General features: G+C 42.8%; 1 protein-coding gene across 12 annotated transcripts in view; it reads left to right on the top strand.

Moving 5' to 3' along the window:
* The window catches only part of arfip1 (ADP-ribosylation factor interacting protein 1 (arfaptin 1)), a 234,439-nt gene that overhangs the window by 48,532 nt on the left and 159,678 nt on the right, over positions 1-26,229 (top strand). For 5 of the 12 annotated variants that reach the window (XM_068040898.1, XM_068040908.1, XM_068040851.1 and 2 more), the window contains 2 exons: positions 8,968-9,058; positions 17,027-17,136. The exons of 3 other annotated variants lie outside the window; for them this stretch is intronic. In XM_068040898.1, the coding sequence (XP_067896999.1) occupies positions 17,029-17,136 (108 nt within the window). In that variant the 5' untranslated portion in view covers positions 8,968-9,058; positions 17,027-17,028. The remainder of the gene's footprint in view (positions 1-8,967; positions 9,059-17,026; positions 17,137-26,229) is intronic. 4 more of the 12 variants (XM_068040928.1, XM_068040916.1, XM_068040878.1 and 1 more) reach the window with 2 other exon arrangements.

Genomic DNA, 26,229 nt, shown 5'->3' with positions numbered 1-26,229 from the left:
GTACTTTTCCTTTCAATTTGATACTATCTATGACTTCCTTAGTTGGTCACGGTTGGTGCATCCTTCTCCTGGAGTCTTTCTTTCTCACAGGAATATATCTTTTCTGAGAGATATGAAATATCTCCTTAAATGTCTGCCACTGCTTCTCTATCTTTCAACCTAATTTCCCAGTTCACTTTGCCCAACTCTGTCTTCATATCCTTGTAATTGCCTTTATTTAAGTTTAAGACATTAGTCTTAGAATGCCAGTTTGAGGGTGAGAAGTGTGGATCTATCATGTTATGATCACTGTTGCCTAGAGGCTCGTTTACTATGAGGTCATTAATTAATCTTGTGTTATAGTCAGGTGAGAAGGGTGCCTCAGGCTCCCTTTGCGCCCCTTCTCTTGGTTGACTGCAACAGGGTTTAGCTTTTTTTTAACACAGTGGCTGAGCTTACCACCTCTGAGTGTTTGATTCTTTTGCAATCATGTTAGATGAACAGGAGCAATCAGCCAGGTTTTCTTGAGTTGAAACAAGAAAGAGGTAAGTTTATTACACTTGACATTCTAACCAGATTTAAAATACACTACATATTCACGCACACATTCACACAAGAGTCACACACGCACACAAATAGATTACAGAGGGAAATGGATTTGGTGGTTGGATGAAAGTCTGGAATAAATGGAATTTAAATACAGTATGTGAGTCCTATAGTCCTCAGCTGAAGTTGTAGTCTTGAAGTCCTCACTGGACCACGTGCACAGTGGTTGGTTTGCTTTGCTCAAGGCTGCTGCAGGCAGAAGGGTGGTGGTTGATTCTCATCCCCTGGTTGCTGGCTGTCGCGGTCTGTAGGCTTTGGTGGGGGGGGGGGTGGTGGTGGGGGTTCCCAGTCGCAGCCAGATCTTGGGAGAGAGAGAGTGAGAGCCTGTTTCATTGCTGGCTTTTCAGTTACTGCCTGTCTGCTGTCTGTGACAAAACTTGCAATTCCTTCAGAGCTGTGCAAGCAGTCACATGGTTCTATCAAACCCTTTTTGCTTTTTAATGAGGTTTTTTCTGGAATCTTATCTGGAATTCAAGGTGCTACATGCCTCAGGATGTCCATTCACACTTGGAGGGGGTTGGCTCTTTCGAAGTCATTGGGTGGGAATGGCTATGACTTCTTTTGGGCCTCCTTATCTCGAGAGACAATGGATACGCGCCTGGAGGTGGTCAGTGGTTTGTGAAGCAGCGCCTGGAGTGGCTATAAAGGCCAATTCTGGAGTAACAGGCTCTTCCACAGGTGCTGCAGAGAAATTTGTTTGTTGGGGCTGTTGCACAGTTGGCTCTCCCCTTGCGCCTCTGTCTTTTTTCCTGCCAACTACTAAGTCTCTTCGACTCGCCACAATTTAGCCCTGTCTTTATGGCTGCCCGCCAGCTCTGGCGAATGCTGGCAACTGACTCCCACGACTTGTGATCAATGTCACACGATTTCATGTCGCGTTTGCAGACGTCTTTATAACGGAGACATGGACGGCCGGTGGGTCTGATACCAGTGGCGAGCTCGCTGTACAATGTGTCTTTGGGGATCCTGCCATCTTCCATGCGGCTCACATGGCCAAGCCATCTCAAGCGCCGCTGACTCAGTAGTGTGTATAAGCTGGGGATGTTGGCCGCTTCAAGGACTTCTGTGTTGGAGATATAGTCCTGCCACCTGATGCCAAGTATTCTCCGAAGGCAGCGAAGATGGAATGAATTGAGACGTCGCTCTTGGCTGGCATACGTTGTCCAGGCCTCGCTGCCGTAGAGCAAGGTGCTGAGGACACAGGCCTGATACACTCGGACTTTTGTGCACTTTTGTGACTACCATGTTGATAAAGCCATTCTAGGTAATTCAATCACTGAGAGCAAGCCATTGTTCTGGCTGGGCTCGGTTAGACTTCTCGTCTCCAGTTTGATCTCCCATTTGGCGTATAGGATTTTCCTGACACTTCCGTAACACGCAGAGTGAAATGCGACGATGGGAGCATTTTATTACAGGAGTCAAAGAAAAAAAAGGAAAACACACATTCATTTTTCATGCACTCTCAAATTCACTCATGAATCTTAGAATTGTTGCAGCTGTTTTTTCTCTGCAACAGCAATGCTGATCTAATTCCTTTTTTTCTTGGAGTCTGTCTGGGATGGTTATGTGTTGTCAAATGGGGCTAAAGCTTCTTTAGTATCAAATTGTAATACCCTGAGGATGGGCATTTCAATAAACATGTTTGTTGGTGAAACTTAGGGTCTGCAAATTTCTATTATTGCTTGAGGCACGTTTGCCCGTATGGACAAATTTTAACCCCTCAACAGCCGTTTCTGCAACATGTGGCTTTAACCATTCAGGTTCCAGTACTTTGACAATTTTTCTCTCCATAGTGGTATTAGGGAATAAATGGATTTTAAGCCCCTGTGAGGTGTTGGAAATTACCTGTGGGCTCTTGTTCTTGCTGAATTCTGAAGTGAAATTGTGGAATTTGATTAGCTTTGGACTTGGGCCCTGATCATTGGGTTTTGCAGTGGGTAGACCTCACTTCCAGTGTTCTGGTGTGTCATGTAAGTGCTGCTCACTTTAGGGCATTTTTGTTTCCCGTTTCCCTTAACTGTGGGGACGGACTCTTTGCTAATCCTCTGGGACATTCCTGCTCACGGGTATCTGTTCAGCTTTCACTGCACTCCCTTGTGGCACTTCGACTAGGGTGAGGCATCGGCCTCACTGTTGGTTTGTTCTTCTGGGAACTTCCCTTGTCCCTGCAGGTTTCTGTAAGTGCTGTTAGCAGCCTTGGTAGGGTGCTTCTTTGGCCTGCATTTAGGTAGGAGGGTGTGGGGTCTAATTTTTCCAACATTTCAGTGTTGGCTGACTGGACACTAAGTTATTCCATTTGGGGATACTTCTGGCTCTCCTTTAACCTGTCCTCACTGTTCATTTTGTCCCCTTCCACCCTAACTGTCTGCCAGACCTGTACTTGTCTGTCCCCTTTTGTTTTTGGCAGGGGTCCCACACAATCCACCAGCATTCTGCTGAGGGGTTCCCCAAAAGCCAGTATGGGAATTAGGGGTTCAGGTTTTATCTCAGGTTGGGGCTTCCCCACAACCTGACATGTGTGGCAAGTTGTACAGAACTGCACCACATCTTTGTGGAGTTTGGCCAGTCAAAATGCTTTCTTATGCGGACCTGGGTTTTTCATACCCTGACATGTCCAGCCATGGGAAGCTCGTGGGCCATTCTTAATATTTCTTTACGGTACCTCGGCGGCACCACTATCTGGTGAACCACTGTCTCCTCTTTGTCCGCAGGTCTGTGAGGAGGGCTCCACTTCCTCATCAACACCTCGTTCTTTACATAGTAGCACGTAGGAACTCCCTCTGCTTCAGTTTCAATTCGGGCAGTCTGTGCTAACTTCTTGAATACGGGGTCGTCTTGCTGAGCCTCAACTAGGGGAGATTTATTTAGCCCATTCCTTGGGTCCTCTAACTTCCCAAAGAAGGTTTTGGACAACCATACAGCAGGGTTATCTGTCTACAGTGCCAGTTCAGTCTCCTCTGACGGAGCTAGATTGGCCATGGCCCGAGTCACCACACCATCAGGGGAAATGTGGGGACTGCCTCCTGCAACTGCCCCATCTCTCTGACCTCTTTCAATTTCTATACCACTACTGGGGAAGCTACCACCTTTGCCCCCACCTGATCATTACCCAGGAGCAGATTGACCCCGTCCACAGGCAAACCAGGGACAATCCCCACGGTCGTGGGTCCCGAAACTAGGTCACACTCCAAGTGCACCGATATAAAGGTACGGGCATACCCTGCCCTCCGATACCATTCACTACCACTCCCGCATTCATGGCACTCTCTGGCGAAAAGGTCATGCCTTATCCCAGCAGAAGGGATCTGCTGGCCCCTGTATCCCTGAGTATGATGGGCTTGCTTGCCCCACTCGAGGAGTATGGGGTTACTCTCCCTTTTGGATTCAAAAGCCTGAGAGGGAGGTGAGGGGGAAGAGGGAGGGAGGGAGGTGAGGGGGAAGAGGGAGGGAGGGAGGTGAGGGGGAAGAGAGCACTACCACTGTGCTAAATGGGATCGACCGAACAGATCTAGCAGCTCAAAACTGGTCATCCATGAGGCGCTGTGGGCCATCAGCAGCAGCAGAATTGTACTCAACCACAATCTGTAACTTCATGGCCTGGCATATCCTCCACTCTACCATTACCATCAAGCTGGGGGTCAATCCTGATTCAATGAAGAGTGCAGGAGGGCATGTCAGGAGCAGCACCAGGCATACCTGAAGCTGAAGTGTCAACCTGGTGAAGCTACAACACAGGACTATCTGCATGCCAAACAGCATAAGCAGCATACGATAGACAGAGCTAAGTGATCCCACAACCAACGGATCAGATCTAAGCTCTGCAGTCCTGCCATATCCAGTCGTGAATGGTGGTGGGTAATGAAACAACTAACAGGAGGAAATGGCTCCACAGATATCCCAGTCCTCAATGAAGGGGGAGCCCAGCACATCAGTGCAAAAGACAAGTCTGAAGCATTTGAAACAATCTGCAGCCAGAAATGCCAAGTGGATGATCCATCTCGGCCTCCTCCTGAAGTCCTCAGCATCACAGCTGCCAGTCTTCAGACAATTTGATTCACTCCGCGTGATATCAAGAAACGACTGAAGGCACTGGATACTGCAAAGGCTATGGGCCCTGACAATATTCCGGCAATAGTACTGAAGACTTGTGCTCCAGAACTTGCCCTGCTCCCAGCCAAGCTGTTCCAGTACATCTACAACACTGGCATCTACCTGGCATTGTGGAAAATTGCCCAGGTATGTCCTGTACACAAAAAGCAGGACAAATCCAACCTGGCCAATTACCGCCCGATCAGTCTACTCTCGATCATCACTAAAGTGATGGAAGGTGTCGTAGACAGTGCTATGAAGTGGCACTTGCTTAGCAATAAGGTGAGGTGAGAGTGACTGCCCATGGCATCAAGGAGCCCTAGCAAAGCTGGAGTCAGGGGGAAAACTCTCCACTGGTTGGAGTCAGACCTAGCTCAAAGGAAGATGGTTGTGGTTGTTGGAGGTCAATCATCTCGGCTCCAGGGCATCACTGCAGGAGTTTCTTAGGGTTGTGACCTAGGCCCAACCATCTTCAGCTGCTTCATCAATGACCTTCCTTCAGTCAGCTTTCTTCGAGGTCAGCATTAAGTGCTGTTGCTTTGCAGCTAACCGCAAAATCCAGGCCAATAAATACATGCATCAGTAAACCTTTTAGGGGTTCGCTTAACCTTTCCTGTTAGTTCTGTCTCTCAAAGGGGAATCTGTCCATCTCGTCTCCGTTTCCAGAACTGAGTTGCACATATTGATCTTTGTTTTCTTTTTTGCTCCTGGGCAGAGAATTAGTGGTCGAACTCGAACACTGCTTGCCTGGGATTGACCAGTTGAGCCGCCAAATAAGCGGCTGGGCATGAGTCCTACTCTTTTCAATTGAATGGGTCCGTCTATAATGAACCTAGGATGCGTCAGTTGATTCTTGTTGTCTCAATCGGAAATGGCATCTGAGTAACAACATTAGACAAACAGTTCAGTCTAGTCCTACACCCTCTGTTGCTCTGGTAATTTAAATCCCATTTAAAAGTAACATTTTTAATATAAATATCCTTTGGGGGAAAGTGAGTAAAAATTCTAAAATATGGTAATACTGTTGAAACTATTTTTCCCATTTCCAATTTGAGTTGAAATTACAAAATTGTATGTTCTGTTTGAATTGCTAGTGAGCTCAGTGCAGTTTAATGACAGACAGATAAAGTAACCCACTAGGGTTGTATTCAATAATGTAAACTCACTTAGTGTTATGTCAACAGAAAGCTACATTATCATTCTCAATGGAACAAACTTAAGTGCTGAGGCTGAATTTACCATGCTATTTGTAAATAGTAGCACTTTAAACATTTAAAACACAAGTGGAAGAACACAGCTTTTGGGACTTGTGCTTCTGCAAATCCAGCTCATTACAGTTGCAATTAAGTTGCCTTTGCATTTTACATATGCATATTTCACCTGTCTCGTATGTGAAGAATGCATGATATGAAACTCGTGGAGGTTTAATAATTTGCAAGTAGAGATTGGTAAGTTGGTGCTAGATGATGGGTTCAATATACATTTAATTATTTTAATACCATTCAATGCTGGTGAGAGGATTAAACAACTAAGAAATTCCATTTCAATTTCTGTGGAATTGCAGACCGGGAAACCCTGTTTAATTATAACTTTTTATTGATTCACAGGATGTGGGCTTTGCTGGCTAGGCCAGCTTTATTGCCTGTCCCTAATTGCCGTTGAGCAGGTGGTGGTGAGCCAGCTCCTTGAACTGCTGCAGTCCATGTGGTGTGTGTACACCCACAGTGCTGTTACGGAGGGAGTGCCAGGGTTTTGATCCAGTGACGATGAGGAATGGCGATATATTTTAAGTCAGGATGGTGTGTGTGACTTGGAGGGGAACTTGCAGGTGGTGGTGTTCCCATGTACCTGCTGCGCTCGTCCTTCTGGGCGTTGGAGGTTGTTGCTTTGAAAGGTGCTATCGAAGAAGCCTTGCCGAGTTTCTGCAAGGACTGTACGGTGGTCACACATATAAATACTGGAATGGACAGTTCCATCTTAGACAAGTAGATTGGTGAGGACAAGTAAAGTAGGTTTTTCCTTCATATTGGTGTTCTCACCACCTGCTGCAGGCCTGGTCTGGTACTTATATCCTTCAGGGATCTGTGAGCTCAGTCAGTAGTGGTGTTGGTCGGGAGGACCTCCGGATTCCTCTAATCAGTTTTCCAGCCATCCAACAGGACTGCAATTGCTGTTATCAAAGACATCCTACGTGACTGTGACAAAGGTGAACTATCCCTCCTCCTCGTCCTCAGTCTGTCTGCAGCCTTTGATGCAGTCAACTACACCGTCCTCCTTCAATGCGTCCTCCTTCAATGCCTGTCCACAGTTGCCCATTTGGGTGGGCTGCACTCACCTGGTTCCATTCTTATCTATCAAATCGTAGCCAGCGAATCACCATCAATGGCTTCTCTCCCCATTTCTGCCCTGTTACTTCTGGTGTCCTCCAAGGATCTATCATTGACCCCTCCTATTTCTCATCTGCATGTTTCCCCTTGGTGACATCATCCAAACATAGTGTCAGTTTCCATATGTATGCTGATAACACCTAACTTTACCTCCTCAACATCACTTCTCTTGACCCAGATTTGTTAAAGGCAAATCGTGTTTAACTAACTTGCTTAAGTTTTTTGATGAGGTCACAGAGGGTTGATGATGGTAATGCAGTTGATGTGTATATGGATTTCCAAAAGGCATTTGATAACGTACCATATAATAGACTTGCTAGCAAAGTTAGAGACCCGTGGAATAAAATGGGCAGTGGCAGCATGGTTATGAAATTGGTTGGTTGACAGGTAACCAAGCATAGTGGTAAACGGATGTCTCTCTGACTGGAGGGATGTATGCAGTGGGATTTGCAGGTGTCTGTATTAGGACCACTGCTTTTCTTGATATATATTAATGACCTAAACTTGGATGTGCAAGGCACAATTTTAACATTTTTGGATGACACAAAACTTGGAAGTATTGTGAACTGTGAGGAGGATAGTGATAGACTGCGAGAGGACATAAAGAGGCTGGTGCAATGGACGGATAGGTGGCAGATGAAATTTAATGCAGAGAAGTGTGGAGTGATAGATTTTGGTAGGAAGAACAAGGAAAGGCAATATAAAATGAAGTGTACAATTCTAAAGTGGATGCAGGAACAGAGGGACCCTGGGGGTATATGTGCACACATTGTTGAAATGGCAGTGCAGGTTGAGAAAGCATGCGGGATTCTGGGCTTTATAAATAAGAGACATAGAGTAGAAAAGCAAGTGAGTTATGATGGACCTTTACAAAACACTGATTCAGCTTCAAATGGAGTGTTGTGCCGAATACTGAGCACAGCACTTTAGGAAGAATATGAAGGCTTTAGAGAGGGTGCAGAAAAGATTCTGGAAAATGGTTCCAGGGCTAAGGGACTTCAGTACTTTAGAGAAGAAGGTCGAGAGAAGATTTGATAGAGGTGCTCAAAATCATGAGGGGTCCAAACACAATAGATAGAAACTGTTCCCATTGGCACAGGATCGCGAACCAGAGGGCACCGATTTAAGGTGATTGGCAAAAGAATCAATGGCGACATGAAAAACGATTTTTACAAAGCGAGTGGAATGCACTGCCTGAGAGTGTGGTGGAGGCAAGTTCAGTCGTGGCTTTCAAAAGGGCATTGGATCTGAAGAGATGATTTTCAGGGCTACAGGACTAGCTGAGTTGCTCTTGCATGGCCGCACAGCACGCCATGCAGCAATATAGACAGTCAGTGAACTCGCGCTTATAATTAGGTTCCAGTTTCTGAACTACAAAACTAAAATAGGTTCAAAAACATCAGGTGCAGGGATGTTGATGGTAATTTGAGCTTCTTAGCTAACTAACCCTTCGTAATGGCAATGTTACCAAACAAAATAACTAACAAAATAAGAATTAACAATTGTATCCAGCCATTTTTAATGCGAAAAAAATTGGTAGGATTAATGGAGCTTCACAATGTCCTGTTTAATACAGTACAATAACATGCTTCAAAATGATTGTTGCATAAGTTTTCAGAATCATACACACAGTATTTCACTGAACTAAAAGTGGCAAACAGCACCATCTTGTGGATGTTTGGAATATTTCCCCTCTGATTTTGTTCCTTTTCTTTGCAAAGTTATCTGTATTTGGTTTTACTCCATTTTTTTAGATTTAGATTGTTTTGCTCCTGTCTTTTTATTAAAAAAAGTTAAATTAACTTTCCCTTGATCCTTTTTTTTAAACTTCCTTTGTTTCTTGTGCAACTTATATCTTACTTTACCTCCTTCTTTCTCCCCTCATCACCTTTCATAACTGAACCAGCTGGTGCAGACCTAGAACTGGGAGAATGTGAGTGAAACTCGAGAATGGTGAGCAGAAGAAAGGAACATCTTCAGTAACAACAGTTGAAATTGTGAGTTATGAGAGAAAAGTAACACCAACAATTGAGTGAAAGAACAGTAAGAATTATGGTTGCTAATCAGAGGTGCCAACATGTTTTTGTATATACTAATATAAATATATTCCAGCATTATATTTGTATATGAGAAAGGATACCCAAAAATCAATAATGTTCCATATCTTAAATATATCTATTACTTAAAGCCTAGCATATGGCTCATACTTGCTTTTCACAAACCTTACTTTCTGTTGTCATGATTTTGCTTATTTCTTTTCATGCAAATGTTCATAATGTGGAAAGACTTAAAAAGTATGTTGGCTCTTTCTTAATGAGAGCCTATCTGCAAGTCATGCTGTAATTGCTGGATGTCTACCTGGCTTCAGGTGTTGTAAGTCACCCAGATATCATAGAATGGCCTCTTCCTTTGCTGTAACCATTTGGCCTGTGCCAGCTCTCCAAGAGCAACTCAGCTAGTCCTGCTCCCTACCTTTCCTCTGTTGCCCTGCAAATTGTTTTCTCTTCAGGTTGTCATGTTGCCACCTGCCAAAAATGAGTCACATTAATTTTGTCATATGAACATTGATTTTAAATTGCTGGAGTGAAGAAATTACTTGTTTGAAGACCACCAGACACTGGGCTGGAAGAACATTTGCATACTAGGAGATGCTGCTTGTGGAGACAAAGGACTATTCCCTGTTCCAATTTACCCAAATGGATTTTGGTCACCACACATTGAAGGTGTAAGGAAGCGCATTCCAGAGACTGTTAAGGTACAGTCCACAAACCTCACAGGAGAGACTGTTGGCTCCAAATAAGGAGCTAGTCATATGGCTAAACTGCTGAACAACCTGGGTTTTTTTGAATTATGGCACCGAGAAAGGAACAGAAGGCTGTTTGAACTGGAACCTGGAACAAGGAAGACCCGATCTCTCTTGCTCTTGCGCTCTCTTAATCTAAGAACACCTGTTTGATTTCTTTGCTTTTACAACTGGAGCAGTGAACAAGGATTCACTAAGGGAGAGCTAAAAACACAGTGTTTCTAAAATTAAACCCTGTTACGGCCAGGAGTGAAGGGGTCTAGGGTTTCCCTGACAGCCTTTGTCTTGTTTAACCATAACAAGGTGCTTATCCAATTCCCTCTTGAAAGACACGATTGAATCTGCCTCCACCAAACTCGCAGGCAGTGCATTCCAGATCCTAACCACTCACTGCGTAACAAAAGGTTTTTTCTCATGTTACTGTTGGTTCTTTTGCCAATCACCTTGAATCTGTGCCCTCTTGTTCTCAACCCTTCTGTCAATGGGAACGGTTTTTCTACCTATTCTGTCCAGATCCCTCATAATTTTGAACACCTCTATCAAATCTCCTTTCGACCTTCTCTAAGGAGAACAGCCCAAGCTTCTCCAAACTATCCATAAAAGTGAAGTCCCTTATCCCTGGAACCATTCTCGTAATTCTGTTCTGCACTCTCTCTCTAATGCCTTCAGATCCTTCCTAAAGTGTGGTGCCCAGAATTTGCCCACCACCTTTGTGCAGGTAAGTTTTTTTTTATATTTTGTTTTTGTTTTTACTTCATGGTTTTCCCATGGCACCCAGTTTCTGTCACTGCCTCTTGCTCAGCTCTCCACTGCACCTGGCTATCTCATTACTATATCTGATGCACCCCACCCGCTGTATTTCCACACCTGCACATTTTGTTGCTGCCTGCCATTCTACCTTGCTCTGGCCCTGCTCTCTTTCAGACCAAGCCTTCTTGCCTCTTTGACCAAATGTGTCATTTAAAATTTTATTGCACTGGCTTTGTTTCATCACAGCCTTGACCTTCTGTTTCTTTGACTGGGAGGTGGAAATAGAGACAGAAGATGGGAAGGAGAGTGGAGAGAAATGGGGAGACATGGGAACAGAGGACAACGTGGGGGAGAGCGAGATATGGGAGACATGAGTGGGGATATAGATGGAGAATACAGATGTTTTTAAAAAAAAAGTCAGGTTTTGGGATTGATGACGGAAATTGTGGGGAGAGAGATTGAACAGACCAACATCTGGCAAAGAAAAGGAGCTGAGAGAGGTGAGTGCTGTTGAAGATATGAGTGAGACTGTGGATTGGGAGAGACGGGTGGACATGAGATTGCCAATAGAGATTAAGTTTTAAAAAGATGAGAGTGTTTAATATCAAAGGGGAAGATCACAAGGACAAAGATCAGAGGCAGTGATCCGGGAGAGGATGAGATGTGGGGATGGAACAAGTGATAGAGGGAAGAGTACAGAATAAGAGACACTATAATGCATTCATTACAATGGACGTGATCAGTGTGTATTGGGAGAGATGATGCATTCAAGGACCTTTAGGAAAGGGACAAAGTAATTTAGTTATATGAAAAAGAAGTATTTTGTTTTTTGTTGGCTACAGAAAGATTGTGTTACTGCCTCTTGTCTGTCTGGTTCAAATTATGTGTCATATTCATTTCTCTGAGGCTTAGGGTTTCACAAACTTTTTTCGGTTCCTGATATGTTGCTAAGGATAGCATAGCATGTTGGAATCCCAACACCCTGTGCTATGAAATTATAAGCCCACAGGTTCATGTTTTGCATCCTGCATATTTTGAGTTAATGTGGATTGGAGTGCAGCTCTCCACAGAGAGGAAGAATCAGCCTCCGCCATTCTATATCTCCTTGTTTCAGGATAATGTGGACAGAGCCGTGGTACTTGGCCATCCATTCTTCTGACTGAGGAGGGGAGGCCCATGAGTGTGGTAGGGGAAAATGGACATATTGTTCTCACTATTGGACAATGAGTGTGCTAACTCACACTTGAATTCTTTTTATCTCAGTGGAATAAACTTTTGTGCCACTTGGGATTGTTGAAGTAGTGACTATCCAACAGTTAAATGTTTCAAATTCGAGGAACATTTGATTGAGTAGTAATGTGGAACATCAGTTGTATTTATATTAATTATATTTAAACAACATGAAATTAATTGCCATGTTTTGTTTCCTCTCTTAAAAGCATGCGTCCTACTTTTTCCCCGTGGTGATAATTGTGGCAATTATTAGGTTGCCTGCAGAGTTAAACATAAGTAGCTGAGTTTAAATGTTAAAAAAATTAGTTGCCTTATTAAAAAGGGTTGTCGCTTTTTTCCAGAATATTTTGATATGATTGTAAAACAGTTTTAATGCACATAGTTTCCAACTGTTTTGTTAATAGCTTACTGGACATAACCACTGTGCATTGTCTTTAGCAAAAGTTAAAGATGTGTACAATTTTTGGTGTCTCTATCTTTCTTCAGTAGTCCATGCTACAGTTGAATTCCTTGCATTCAGGATAATCTTTAGGAGGGTGAGACGCTGTAACTCCACAGAAATAAAAACAAAGTGCTGGAAATACTCAGCAGGTCAGGCAGCATCTGTGGAGAGAGAAGCAGAGTTAACATTTTAGCTCTGACCTTTCATCTGCCTGACCTGCTGAGTATTGCTCCCACTTTCTGTTTTTGTTTCAGATTTCCAGCATCTGCAGTATTTTAGTGGTTAACTCCACAGATACTATTGCCATTCTTTCCTGCTGAGCAGGGAGGTATCCTTGCTTAAACCAGATGTCATCTCTAGCTGAGATGGGTAAATTCACCATTAGGATGAAGCTTGAGGATAAATGCCAATTGATCTTCAGTGCTGAACTATATTTAGAGTACTGTTTAATCTATCCAGTTTATAAAGTATTTTTGAAGCCTTCTATTAACCACCATAATTTTCCAAATACAATATGCCACCAAGTATAATGTATAACTAGACTTTCATGGACAAAAAGTCAAAATTGCCTTATCACCATGTATAATACGCACCTAGAGTTTTGCAATGTGCTAGCCAAAGTATCATTTATTGACAAAAGTAGTGAGCAAATCTGACTAAGCTAAAGGGTTTGATCCCCCATGAGCATAGAATGCTTTTGATTCTATATAAAAAGATAGTTTTTTTTAAAAAAGTAAAGTGCTGCAGCTTTCTTGGCTTTTTTAGTCAAAATTGCCCTCCCCTCTGTCTTTCATTTTCCCTTATTTGTTTTATTATTTTCCCTTTTTTTAAAAAGGAAATAATTCCTAGTGGAATGTACTATGTTAAAATGGCCTATCTGGCTGTGTCTACACCAGAAAGAAATGCACTGAGTTTTCATTTTTTTCTTGCCCTACAATCAAATACAGTAATAAGGCTAAATAAATTATGCTAAATTGAAATCTGGATATTATGTCAAATTAGAGCCTTTACCAAAAGGGTCAGTTCCCACCCAGTTTACTGAGAGACTGGTATCCACATGTTTATTGATCAATCAAACGTAGCCTGTGACGTTCATAAGGTGGGATTCTTTGGCTGGAACTTTACGTCCCCACAGGAGCGGGCTGGAGGCGGGCGGTCGGGGACGTAAAATTGAGTGGGAGACGGGGGACGCTGTTCCCGTCGCCTTCCTGCCCCCACTGCAATTTTACGAGTGGCGGCGCGGCGTGAAACTGCCTGTCCCAGGCCAGTTAAAGCCCTTAAGTGACCAATTAACTGTCACTTAAGGGCCTCCTCCCGCCACCGCTGGTTTATTAGCAATGGCGGGCAGGTGGTTCAGGACCCCCAGGAGGCCACCCAGTAAAACCTCCTTGATCAGACATCCTGTGTCCCATGGAGGGCCCCGCACAGCACAAGCCACTCCCACTGCACTACATTCTCTCCCCGCGTCCCCCCCAAAACAACAACCCGCGAGGCCCAAAACCCCACGGACCTCCTGAAGCTGGGTGCAGTTCCAGCAGTGACCACCACTCCCAATGATGCTGCTGGGACTGAAAGCTGCCAGCCCGCTGACTGGCTGGCATCTCCTGGAGGCAGGACTTCCTGCCTCAGAAGGGTGGATGTCCCACCCAAGGCCAGTCAAGGGCCTGGGCCACGTAAAAATCTATGGGTGGCTCCCAGGCCCGGCGGAGGTGGACTCGCACCTCTCTTTTAACCTGGTGGGCGGGGCCTCTGCCCCGACACAAGATCCAGGCCTTTGTACTAACCGCTAATATGGCAAAGAAAAGAGCAAGTTACACTGCAGCCTTCAAACGCAAGGTGATGGAAATTGCTGAAAACCATGGTAACAGAGCGGAAGCACAGGAATTTAGTGTTAGCAAAACAAATGTTAGACTTTGGCGAAACTCAAAGGATAAGCTAACATCCCAAGGCCCCGAGATGTGGAAGAAAGGATCAGCACCCACAGCTTGAGCAACAACGTCTGGAATATATTCACCAGTGTCGAGCAAGTGGATATGCAGTCAGCACTGTAGAAATTCATCTGAAAGCCCTTTATATGACAAAAAGTTTGGACCCCAAAAGCACCTTTTAAAGTATCTCTAATATAGTGCTCTCTCTTGCGAAGGAGTGACATATCCATATGTTGGCACACTTCAATCCCGCAATGGATGCCTGATGAGTTTGAAGATAAGCTGAGTACCAGTGTTATATCATAAGGCTGAGAAAGCAACACCACTATAGCGCATCCCATGTTGCCAATGCAGATCAGACACCCCTCACATTTGATATTCCATTCAGTCAAATCATGTCTCCCAAAGGAGAAAAATAATTATCTTAAGATCAACGAGCAATGAAAAGAATCATTTCATCATCATGCTCAGGGCATGTGGAGATGGGTCAAAGATGCCGCCATATATTATCTTCACATGAAAAACTTTCCCAAGGAATATCACATGGCCAAAAGGTGAACATGAAAAACGTTGGATGGATGAAGGTTTGACCAAAGACTGGTTACATCTTATGTAGTATAAAGGCTCCTTCGGGAATGTTGTATGCTGGTCCTCAACGTTTTTAGGTGCCAGTGAATGTCGAGCATCAAGGATATCCTGGATGATGATCTCACAGATCTTTTCATTATTTCCGGGAGCACTACAGGCCAACTGCAAATGTTGCACATCAGCTGCAGTCGGCCATTTAAACAGCAGATGCACCAAAAGTTGAATAGGAGTGGGCTTATTCTGGAACATATGTGCATACACCATCAGGCAAACAGAAGAAACCAGATTTTTTGCTCTTGCCCAATCAAAGAAGCTTTAGATGCCATTGATCCATCCTTGATGACTTCAAGAAGTGTTGTCTCTCAAATGCCGTGGATGGTTCATAACACAATATCCTCTGGGAAAATGATGCTGCAGAGATGGATGATGAAGATGAAAACTATATCTGGGTTGATGCCATTTACCGTGATGATGAGAGAGATGACCAGGTGGTAGAGGAGCTGAGTAAATGATTGAGGACAGTGAGTCAGACACAGCATTTCAAGGCTTCTCTGCATGTAAATAAAAGTTTAAAAAATCTCAGAACTTACCAGTACCTTCCTGATTATTTATAAACTTAATTTTTGAAAGAAATAGCAGCTGCAAGATAAACCCATTTTGATTTGTTATGTATAAAATGCATCTGAATTTGCAGGTAGATTTTTAGGGGGAAAAATGCGTATTATACCTGGAAAATTATGGTATCTTATGTCAAACAGCACAATTTATTCCATTTCTATATATAATTGTTAATTTAACGATAATGTGTTGTTTCAGTTGGAGCTGCTTTTGGTTTGAAAGCAGACAGAAGATTGGCCACTGTCAGTTCAATTTCTTTTTTTAATGTAGACTGGGATAGTAGTAGTGTAAAGGGCAGTGAGGGGCAAGAGTTCCTAGAGTGTGTTCAGGAAAATTTTCTACAGCAGTATGTTTCTAGTCAACGAGAAAGGAGGCACTGCTAGACCTGGTTCTTGGGAATGAGGTGGATCAAGTATCAGTAGGAGATCATTTAGGGGACAGTGATCATTGTATCATAAGGTTTAGGCTGACTAAAAAAAGGACAAAAAACAATCCAGAGTTAGAATAATTAACTGGGGGAAAGCCAACTTCAGTGGGGTAAGAACTGTGCTGGGGTGAATAAATTGGAACAATGGACTACCTTGAAAGAAGAGATAGTTTGGGCACTATCAAGATGCGTTCCCTCGAATGAGAAAGGTAGGGTAAACAAATCTGAAGCTCTCTGGATGACAAAAGAGGTAGTAGAGATTAAGATAAAGAAGAAAAAGTGTGCCTATGATAGGTGCCAGGTAGAAAATACTATTGAGAACCAGGCTGAATATAGAAGGTGCAGAGGGGAGGGGAGAAGCCAAGAAAGAGCATGAAAAGAGACTGGCAGCTAATCTAAAGGGAAAGCCCAAAGTTTTCCATAGACATATAAATAGTAAAAGGGTGATAAAAGGAGGAGTGGGACCATAAAGGGGATTTACACATGGAGGCAGAGGACATAGCTGAGGTATTAAATGAATACTTTGCATCTTTATCAAGGTCTTTACCAAGGAAGCAGAGGCAACTCAGGCAATGGTGAAAGAGGAGCTAATTCAGACACTAGAAGGGTTTAAAATTAATGAGGACGTATTAGATAGGCTGTCTATACCTTAAAGTGGATAAAGTGCCAGGACCGATAAGATGCATCTGAGGATACTGAGGGAAGTGAGGGTGGAAATCATGGAGGCACTGGCTATAATTTCTCAGTCTTCCTTGGACTCAGTTAAGTTTCTAGTCAATGGTAACACCCAGGATGATATTGGTGGGGGATGATCGAGAATTGTGACTTGCAGCTAATGGTCGCCTGTGAACAGTGGGTTGGGGAGGGCTGAGGGCGTGGGGGAGAGGGGTGGGAGTTGATAGCAGGCAATAAATTGAGGTCAGTGTCATAAATTGCGAACTAAGCCAACCAGACTTGAAATATTAAAATGGAAATATGCATGATGTGTATACAATATGTCGGTGGTGCCAGCAGTTGTCTAGACAAACTCTTGCTGCAAACATTAGTTAAGATATTTTCCTTTTAACTTGCACTTAATGCTTTACAATGTTAAGTGTAGGTTCTTCGGTGTATTCCTTTGTTGATGTTATTTGAAAGTACACTGTGCACTTGGCCAATGCTTTTTTTTGTTTTCAGGAATGTCTGAAATCACCATGTCTGCTGCTGGTGAGGCTCCAGGTCTGGCTGTAGATTCCCATACAGGTGCAGCTGAAATGCATGCACAGGATTCTGAATCCGACTCCGAGGTTATTATCAAATTATATATTTTATAAAATCAGCCAACCATTATCTGATTGAAAGGATTTAAAAAAAAATTACAGTAGTGATGGAGTTAAAGTGCCTAACATCAGTGGATATCTGAGAGCTTTATAAGCAGGCAGGACAACTGTATTTAGTCAGTTATATACTAAACTGTCACATCCTTTGCACAATCAAAGTGCTTCACAGCTATTGTATTACTTCTGAAGTGTTGTCTCTGTTACTCTGTAGGCAAACACAGCAGCCAATGTGAGACAGCAAATGAGATGAATGACCGGATAGTCTGTTGGGAAGGTCAGTTGAGGGATGAATGTTGGCAGGACACAAAGAACTCACTGTTCTTCATTGATTAGGACGTGAGGATATTTTACATGCACCTTGAACAGATAGATGGAGCCTAGGTTTAACCTCTCATCTGAAAGACAGCACCTCTGACAATGCAGCACTTCCTGATACTACTTTGGAGCTTCATTGTAACTTTACATAAATCTTGTATGGGGCGTAAACTCACGACCTTTCTGATTTAGGTGTCTTTACTAGCAACTAAACCAAGCTGATGTTTAAAAGAATCTGCAATTTGTAACAACAATGAAGCAATTTTGTCTGGTTATGGTTCAATAGCTGTTCTTTTTACATGTAGTTATAGTGCATAAACTGTCTGGAAAAGAAACTAACAACAGATCAAATTCTTCTACCAAGATTATCTCGATATAGTAATAAAGGTTCTGTTCCCTGCCAGGCAAGTTAGGTTTAAAATTACCCCTTATTGCATGTTTTTACTTCAGGTTTCCTGTGTTTGCAAAGTGCTGGAAATACACAGGACAATCAACATTAGAAAATACTGGTCATTTAGTTTGGAAAAAGCCCTTTTGCCACAGATAGTTTTGAAGAATAATCTTTCCCTGAAACATTAAGTTGTCGTCTTGAGTTCTTGATTAACCTCCTGTATTTCCACTATTTTCTGTTTTTATTGTATTTAAGAGTATATTGAACATTTAGGTTGAGTTTCCTTACTGTGTTTGTGCTTTTTGTTGTCAAGACTGCTTCAATTTAGGATCTACAAGTAGATAATTGCAGATAACTAATGCATAGTGTAAAACTGCATTGGAGCGCTAGGTAACTGATAGAACTATATAAATAAATTACTGGGTACTTTGCACAGAATAATGGCCTTGACCTTGCAATCAGCAGCATAAGATATAAAGAAGCATGTAACTGGGTTGAAAGCTGTCAGAATTGATTGTACATGTGCCTGACAGATTGGAGTGTTTTTCTCAGTGAGAATAGAATGTACATTTCTGAATGCAGTGACTTACGACTGTGTAACTGGCCGATCTAACAGGAAGCCTTCTTATACAATGGAAGATGGATAGTGGTGACTAGTCTGGTTAACAGAATCAACAACTTGGTACTCCCAAAATATTGGATATTGTTGCTCACTATGTTTTGAAATGTGGTTCTGACTAAATTTTTAGTATGTTAAATGCTAAGTACAGGCACACCCCATTCACTGACTGAGTTTATCTGGCAAGTAACTTTACCATACAGACAAAGAAGGTCCCTGTTGTGATCTGTGCTGAGTTAAGATTTCAGCTGAAGCAGTGGTAGAATTGGCTTCAGTGTTGCTGGGACCTGATTGACAATTACTGAAACTGTTCTATTCCTGATCGCACTCCAGTGACCCTTGCTGGATCTGTGTGGGCCAGTGTGGATGTTGGGTGAGGCAAGATTGATCTCTACTGTGATTCCTGCCGTGACAAATAGCCTGCCATGCTCGGTGTCAAGGATCACACACAATAGCCACTTGTGCAAGTTACTTGTGGAACTATACAAGGAATCAATGCCTTTGAAATTCCATGACAAATTCCATTGATAGAAAATGGCTATAATTCCATGCCTGAAACTTTTTGCCAAATCATCTCTGCTGTTTGTACTGAATTAAAATAAATGATGCATTCCTCAGTTCTGATTGTCAGAACCATATCTTGTGAGGTTTACTTGTTCTAAGCATTGATTGCAGTTCTATATGTAACCAGAGGAGGGCAGGAAAGCTCCATTGTAAATTGAAAACTTACACATTGCTACAGTTTAGCTGCTTCTGAGAGGGACAAGCATGGAAATAAATTTTAATTGAGGGCTAGCATTCCAGATACCCCTCAGTTCAGAGATTCATGAGGAAGCTGTAAAGGGTGTGATTGTTTGTTTGTTTGTTTGTTTGTACAGGAGTATCATTATTTCAAAGAAGGTTTTGCATTATTGGAAATACTGTAATCAACTGTATATATGCACAATGCCTTTTAATGACCCTTGAGTCAGTTGAAGCCAGGGTATTTATCATTCCAAAAAGACGAATGACATCACATTTGCAGCATAATATATTTTTCAAATTAAAATGCATGTTTTGAGTGGCGACATTGTGGCCCTCCACAAACATCAGTGGATTATCCTGTGGTATACACTTATGCTGATGATGAACAATAATGTACAGTTTTAGAATGCTGGCAGTAGTTTGCTTAGTATGATTTCCAACTGAGATTATGTGTCTAAGAAAGGCCTCCATTTGTCACAATTGTAATTTGAGGTATTATTATGCAGACTAAGAAGCCTGTCATAAGACATGATCTGCAGCACATGGATATGAAAGATTGCAACAACTGTAGGGTTGTGGTCGATTTATGCTTTTTCCGATGGGTACTTTTCACCATAAAATAGTCCACATGACCTTCGCTAAACTAAAGGCATTTTCCTGCCATAGATCCTGAATCATAGTAGGTTAACTCACTGTCCTGAAAGTACCGAATTTGATTCCAGAATGATGTGATGACAAACTAAATTTGTTTGGGCCACTTCAATCCAATTTCTAATGGATACAAGTGAATTTATCCCAAGTTGGAGCAAAGAAAATAAGGGATGTGTAAGAGGTTAAAATTGCAGGAGCAGTGCGATTTTGGAGGGTTGGAGGCCTCTTGCCACGGTTCTAGTGTCCTTTAACTCAAAGCTCATATTGTAGTTTGTCATGAAACTTGGCAATTTCTCAATTCATCCACTTTATTTCAAAATAGACATATTATTGTAGCAAATTAGTACCTCCATTTTTAAAATAATTTCATTAATTGGATTTTTAATTAAACATGAAGTATTTTATTTCATAAGCCAATTATTTTTGATATTCGTTCAGGAGTAAACCCTATGCCTAGGACAGTTTTGTAAAGGTAAATTTTAGTAAAATCACGGATTGGTCATTGTAAAAACAAAACCATCAAAAGCCATAGAAATATATATGTATGTAAGAAAATTAACATTACTAAACTTTCTTAATGCAAACAAAATGGTAAATGGACGCCCTGGGTCATGTGTTTCTCTTGGGGCGTTGTGCCAGGTCCTGACGTTTTGGTCTAGACCCTTTCATGTGATGTGGATGGGAAGAATGACAGGTTTGGATTTAAATAGTGCTCTGTGTCCTCAGGATGCCCTAGAAGGCCGTCACAGCCCATGAATTACTTTTTGAGTATATTTATTGTTGTATATGTAAACATGGCTCTCAGGTTGCACATAACAAAATCCCATGCACTACAAATAAGATCAGCGGTCAATTGATGAGTTTGGTTGAGGGTTAAATGTTTATCAGGGCACCAGAATATCAGTTTGCTCTTCTATTATGCTGTCTTTTATATCCACCCGAACAGGCAGATGGAACCTAGGTTTAATATCTCATCCAGAAGATGGCACCTCCAGCAATGCAAGACGCACTCAATATCGCAGTTTCAGTATTAGTCTAGATTATTCAAAAGCAAAAAACTCCAGATGCTGGAAATCTGAAACACAAACAGAAATTGCTGGAAATGCTTAGCAGGTCAGGCAGCATCTGTGTAGAGAAAAGCGGAGTTAACATTTCAGGTCGATCTTTTATCAGAACTCTGCTTTTCTCTTCACAGATGCTGCCTGACCTGCTGAGTGTTTGCAGCATTTTCTGTTTTTGTTGCAGCCTAAATTATATCTGCAATTCTAGTGGGGTTTGAACACAAGTAAAATGAATTAGAAGTGAGAATGGAACCACTGAGCTAACCTGAGGACAGGTATTAGGGTGGTGGAGTCCAGGCGTTCCAGTAAAACAATTTTCACTGGTGCAGGACAAGTGGAAACTTGTAGGGCTATTTAGTGGACAAGAGTTGGTGTTGAGGGCAACACGAAAAATTTTACCATACCCCAAGGGTAAGGCGAGAGAGAGGTGTGGGTTTGCCCTGTATGTTCACGCAATTGGTGTCAGTTTGACCTACTGCCTGTCTGTATCCTTCCCAGTGAACTTTGTTTTGAAGTATTACAATTGGGAATAGGATTTTGTGAACTGAACAGTTCCAGTTTGCAGCATATAAGCAAAATACTGCAGGTGCTGGAAATCTCAAATAAAAACAAAGTGCTGGAAACTCTCAGCAGGTCAGGCAGCATCTGTGGAGAGAGAAGCGGAGTTAACATTTCAGGTTTGTGACCTTTCATCACAGACCGGAAGGTTACAGACTATAAAGGGTTAACGCTGCTTCCCTCCACAGATGCTGCCTGACCTGCTGAGTGCTTCCAGCACTTTCTCTTTTTATTCCAGTCGTAGCACTTGGTTGAGAGTGAGAAATTAGTCTTTTTTTTTCAGCAGTGTCATTGTGGAAGGGCTATGCTGAGAACTCATTGCCTGTTTGGCTAAAAACAACATAGGCCTTGGGTTTGTCAGCTGTTTCAGTGGAGGTAGTATCACTGGAGTATTGACATTAAACTAAGGCCCTGTCTGTCCTCTCAGGTGATGTAAAAGATCCCATGGCACCATTTAGAAGAGCAGGGGAGTTACTTATCCCCAGTTTCCTGGCCAATATTTATCCCTCAGTCCATGTGACAAAAACAGATTATCTGATCATTATCACGTTACTGTTTGTGGGAGCTTGCTGTGCACAAATTGGCTGCCATGTTTCCTGCATCGCAACAGTGTTTACACTTCAAAAGTACTTCATTGGCTGTAAAGCACTTTGAGTCATCCCTGTGTTCCTGCAAGGCACTATATAAATGTAAGTCTTATTTTCTTTTTCTGCATTACAGCAGTGGCTACATTTTGAAGGTACTACATTGCCTGTGAAGCACTGGGTCTCATGCTCTGGAATTACTTCCCTAAACCCCTCTGCCTTACTCTATCACCCTCATCCACATGCCCTTAAAACATGCCTTAAAATCTACCTCTTTGACCAATCTCCTCCTTTGGCTTGGCATCAGTTTTTTTGACTAAGGCTGTTGAGTGCTATTATAATCTAATCTATCCTGTAACATTAGTACTACTTCAGAAGCTTACACTGCAAGAGTATTGATAAAGCCCCAAAACTATTTGCCTTTTTAATGGCTTTTCCTACCTGAACATAATAGACTAATGAATAAGGTCAGAGTATGTGGAGTTGGGGTGGGGGAAATTGGCAGAATGGATAACTAGTTGGCTGCAAGCCAGAAAGCAGAAGGTAGGGGTAAATGGTAACTGTTCAGAATGGCAGAAGGTAGTAAATGCAGTCCCACAAGGATCAGGGCTAGGATTACTGTTGTTCACAATTAATATTAACAATTTAAACTTTGGAATCAACGCGATTTCTACATTTGCGGACAACACCAAGTTGGGGTGGGAGGGAATAGTCAATACTGAGGAGGACTGCAACAAGTTTCAAGAAGAAATTAATAAACTTGTAGAATGGGGATATAATTGAGATATTACATTTTTGAAAGAAAATTAAAGTCACATTAATTGAAAAATACAAATCTAAATGGGGTAGAGGAGTAAAGGGATTTGAAAGTACAAATAAACAAATTATGAATAGTGAAGCAGGTTAATAAGTCCGTTTTACAAAATAAAAGCTAATCATGCCCTATGGTGTATTTCTAGAGGGATAGAATTGAAAAGTAGAGCAGTTATGCTGAACGTATATCAAACTTTGGAGTTCTCTGTACAATTCTGGTCACAGTATTATAAAGATATAGAGGCACTGGAGAGGGTGCAAAATGATTTACAAGGATGATACCAAAAATGTGAAGTTTTACCCATCAGGAGAGGATGAACAGACTGGATCACTTTTCGTTTCTCTTGAAAAGAAAAGGCTGGGGGGTGGACCAATAGGGGTCTTTAAAATTATAAAAGGTTTTGATCAAGTAGACAGAGTAAGTTCCCCTTGTGGGGAAGAACAAAATTGGAGGCCATCAATGTAAGATAGTCACCAAGAAATCAAATGAGGAATTCAGAACTTATATTAATATACCACCTTTAATGTAATAAAATGTCTCAAGGAGCATTAGAAAACAAAATATGACACTGAGACATAAAAGGAGATATTGGGTCAGATGACCAAAAGCTTGGTCAAAGAGGTAGGTTTTAAGGAGTGTCTTAAAGGAGGAAGGCAAGGTGCAGGGAGGGTATTCCAGAGCTTGGGGCCTAGACAACTGAAGGCACTGCCACCAATGGTGGAGTGATTAAAATCAGGGATGCAGAAGAGGCCAGTTAGAGGAGTGAAGATATCTAGGAGCGTTGTGGGGCTGTAGGAAATTACAGATAAAGAGGGGTGAGGCCATGGAGGGATTTCTGAACAAGGATGAGTATTTTTTGATTCATTTGTGGGATGTGAGCGTCTCTGCCTAGGCCAGCATTTATTGCCCTTGAGAAGGTGGTGGTGAGCTGCCTTCTTGAACCACTACAGTCCATGTGAGATAGGTACCACCAACGGTGCTGTTAGGAAGGGAATTGCAGGATTTTGACCCAGCGACAGTGAAGGAATGGCGATATATTTCCAAGTCAGGATAGCGGTGTTCCCATGCATCTGCTGTCCTTGTCCTTCTACGTAGTAGAGGTCACTGGTTTGGAAGATGCTGTTGAAGGAGCCTTGGTGAGTTGCTGCAGTGCATCTTGTAGGTGGTACACACTGCTACCACTGTGCATTAGTGGTGAAGGGAGTGAATGTTGAATGTGGTGCATGGGGTGTGAATCAAGTGGGCTGCTTTATCCTGGATGGTGTCAAACTTCTTGTGTTGTTGGAGCTGCATCCATCCAGGCAAGTGGAGAGTATTCCATCACACTCCTGACTTTTGCTTTGTAGATGGTGGACAGGCATTGGGGAATCAGGAGGTAAGTTACGTGCCACAGAATTCTCAGCCTCTGACCTGCTCTTGTAGCCACAATATTTATGTGGCTGGTCCAATTCAGTTTCTGTGGCTACTAGAGATTGCTTCACCAGGAACCTGTGTAGGTCAGTGAGCACAGGGGCGATGGGGGAAAGGGACTCGCTGTGAGTTAAGACACAGATGGCAGAGTGGATGACATCAAATTTACAGAGAGTAGAATGTGGGAGACCAGCCAGGAGTGCGTTGGAATAGTCAAGTCTAGAGGTAAAGTAGGCATGCATAATGGAGGGTTTCAGCAGAAGATGAGTTGAGATAGGGGCAAAGTCAGGCAATCACACGGAGATGGAAGTCGGTGGTCTTAGTGAAGGCACGAATATGAGGTTGGAAATTCTCTCGAGGGTCAAATATGACACCTTGATTGTGAACGGACTCGCTTATTCCGTGAGCTCCTCACACTTATTGTTGGAGGTGAAGGTGGAGGGTACAGAGGAGAGGGGTTTAAGAAGGAAGTTTTCAGCCGAGAAAGAAAGCTGGGGGGTATCTTTGCATTCCAGGCTGATACAGAAAGAGGTCGGGTTGGAGCGTGGAAGGGAAATGTCGGTGGTGAATGATATAAGAAGGTGATCGAGATGGCCTTACTTGTAACTGATATGATGGGACTAGCAAGACCACGTGAGATGGCAAGGTCAAGGTGGTGGCTGTGAATATGGGTGGGAGAGATTTAGGGAGGATAAGACGGCACTGAACTCAGAGAAGAGAGACCATAGAGTTATACAGCACAGAAACAGGCCCTTCGGCCCATCATGTCTGTGCTGGCCGTCAAGCACCTAACTATTCTAATTCCATTTTTCAGCACTTGGCCCGTAGCCTTGTATGCTATGGCGTTTCAAGTGCTCAATAAATACTTCTTAAATGTTGTGAGGGTTTCTGCCTCTACCACCTTTTCAGGCAGTGCATTCCAGATTCCGACCACCCTCTGGGTGAAAAAAATTTTCTTCAAATCCCCTGTAAACCTTCTGCCCCTTACCTTAAATCTATGCCCCCGGTTATTGACCCTTCCGCTAAGAGAAAAATTTTCTTCCTATCTATCCTGTCAATGCTCCTCATAATTTTGTATACCTCAATCATGTCCCCCCTCAGCCTTCTCTGCTTTAAGGAAAACAGCCCTAGTCTTTTCAGTCTCTCTTCATAGCTTAAATGCTCCAGCCCAGGCAACATCCTGGTGAATTTCCTCTGCACCCTCTCCAGTGCAGTCACATCCTTCCTATAGTGTGGTGTCCAGAACTGTACAAGTACTCCAGCTGTGGCCTAACTAGTGTTTTATACTGATCTATCATAACCTCCCTGCTCTTCTATGCCTCGGCTAATAAAGGCAAGTATCCCATATGCCTTCCTAACCACCTTATCTATCTGTGCTGCTGCCTTCAGTGATCAATGGACAAGTACACCAAGGTCCCTCTGACCCGCTGTGCTTCCTAGGGTCCTACCATCCATTGTATATTCCCTTGCCTAGTTAGTCCTCCCAAAATGCATCACCTCACACTTCTCAGGATTAAATTCCATTTGCCACAGCTCCGCCCATCTTACCAACCCATCTATATCGTCCTGTAATCTAAGGCTTTCCTCCTCACTATTTACGACGCCACCAATTTTCGTGTCAACTGTGAACTTACTGATCAAACCTCCTATATTCACGTCTAAATCATTAATGTACACGACAAACAGCAAGGGTCCCAGCACCGATCCCTGTGGTACACCACTGGCCACAGCTTCCACTCGCAAAAACAACCCTTGACCATTACCCTCTGCCTGCTGCCACTAAGCCAATTTTGGATCCAATTTGCCAAATTGCCCTGGATCCCATGGGCTCTTACCTTCTTATCCAATCTCCCATACAGGACCTTATCAAAAGCCTTACTGAAGTCCATGTGGACTACATCAACTGCTTTACC

This window comes from Heterodontus francisci, chromosome 1 (assembly GCF_036365525.1).
Source record: "Heterodontus francisci isolate sHetFra1 chromosome 1, sHetFra1.hap1, whole genome shotgun sequence".
NCBI lineage: Eukaryota > Metazoa > Chordata > Chondrichthyes > Heterodontiformes > Heterodontidae > Heterodontus > Heterodontus francisci.
This window is presented reverse-complemented; position numbering and strand designations above follow the sequence as displayed.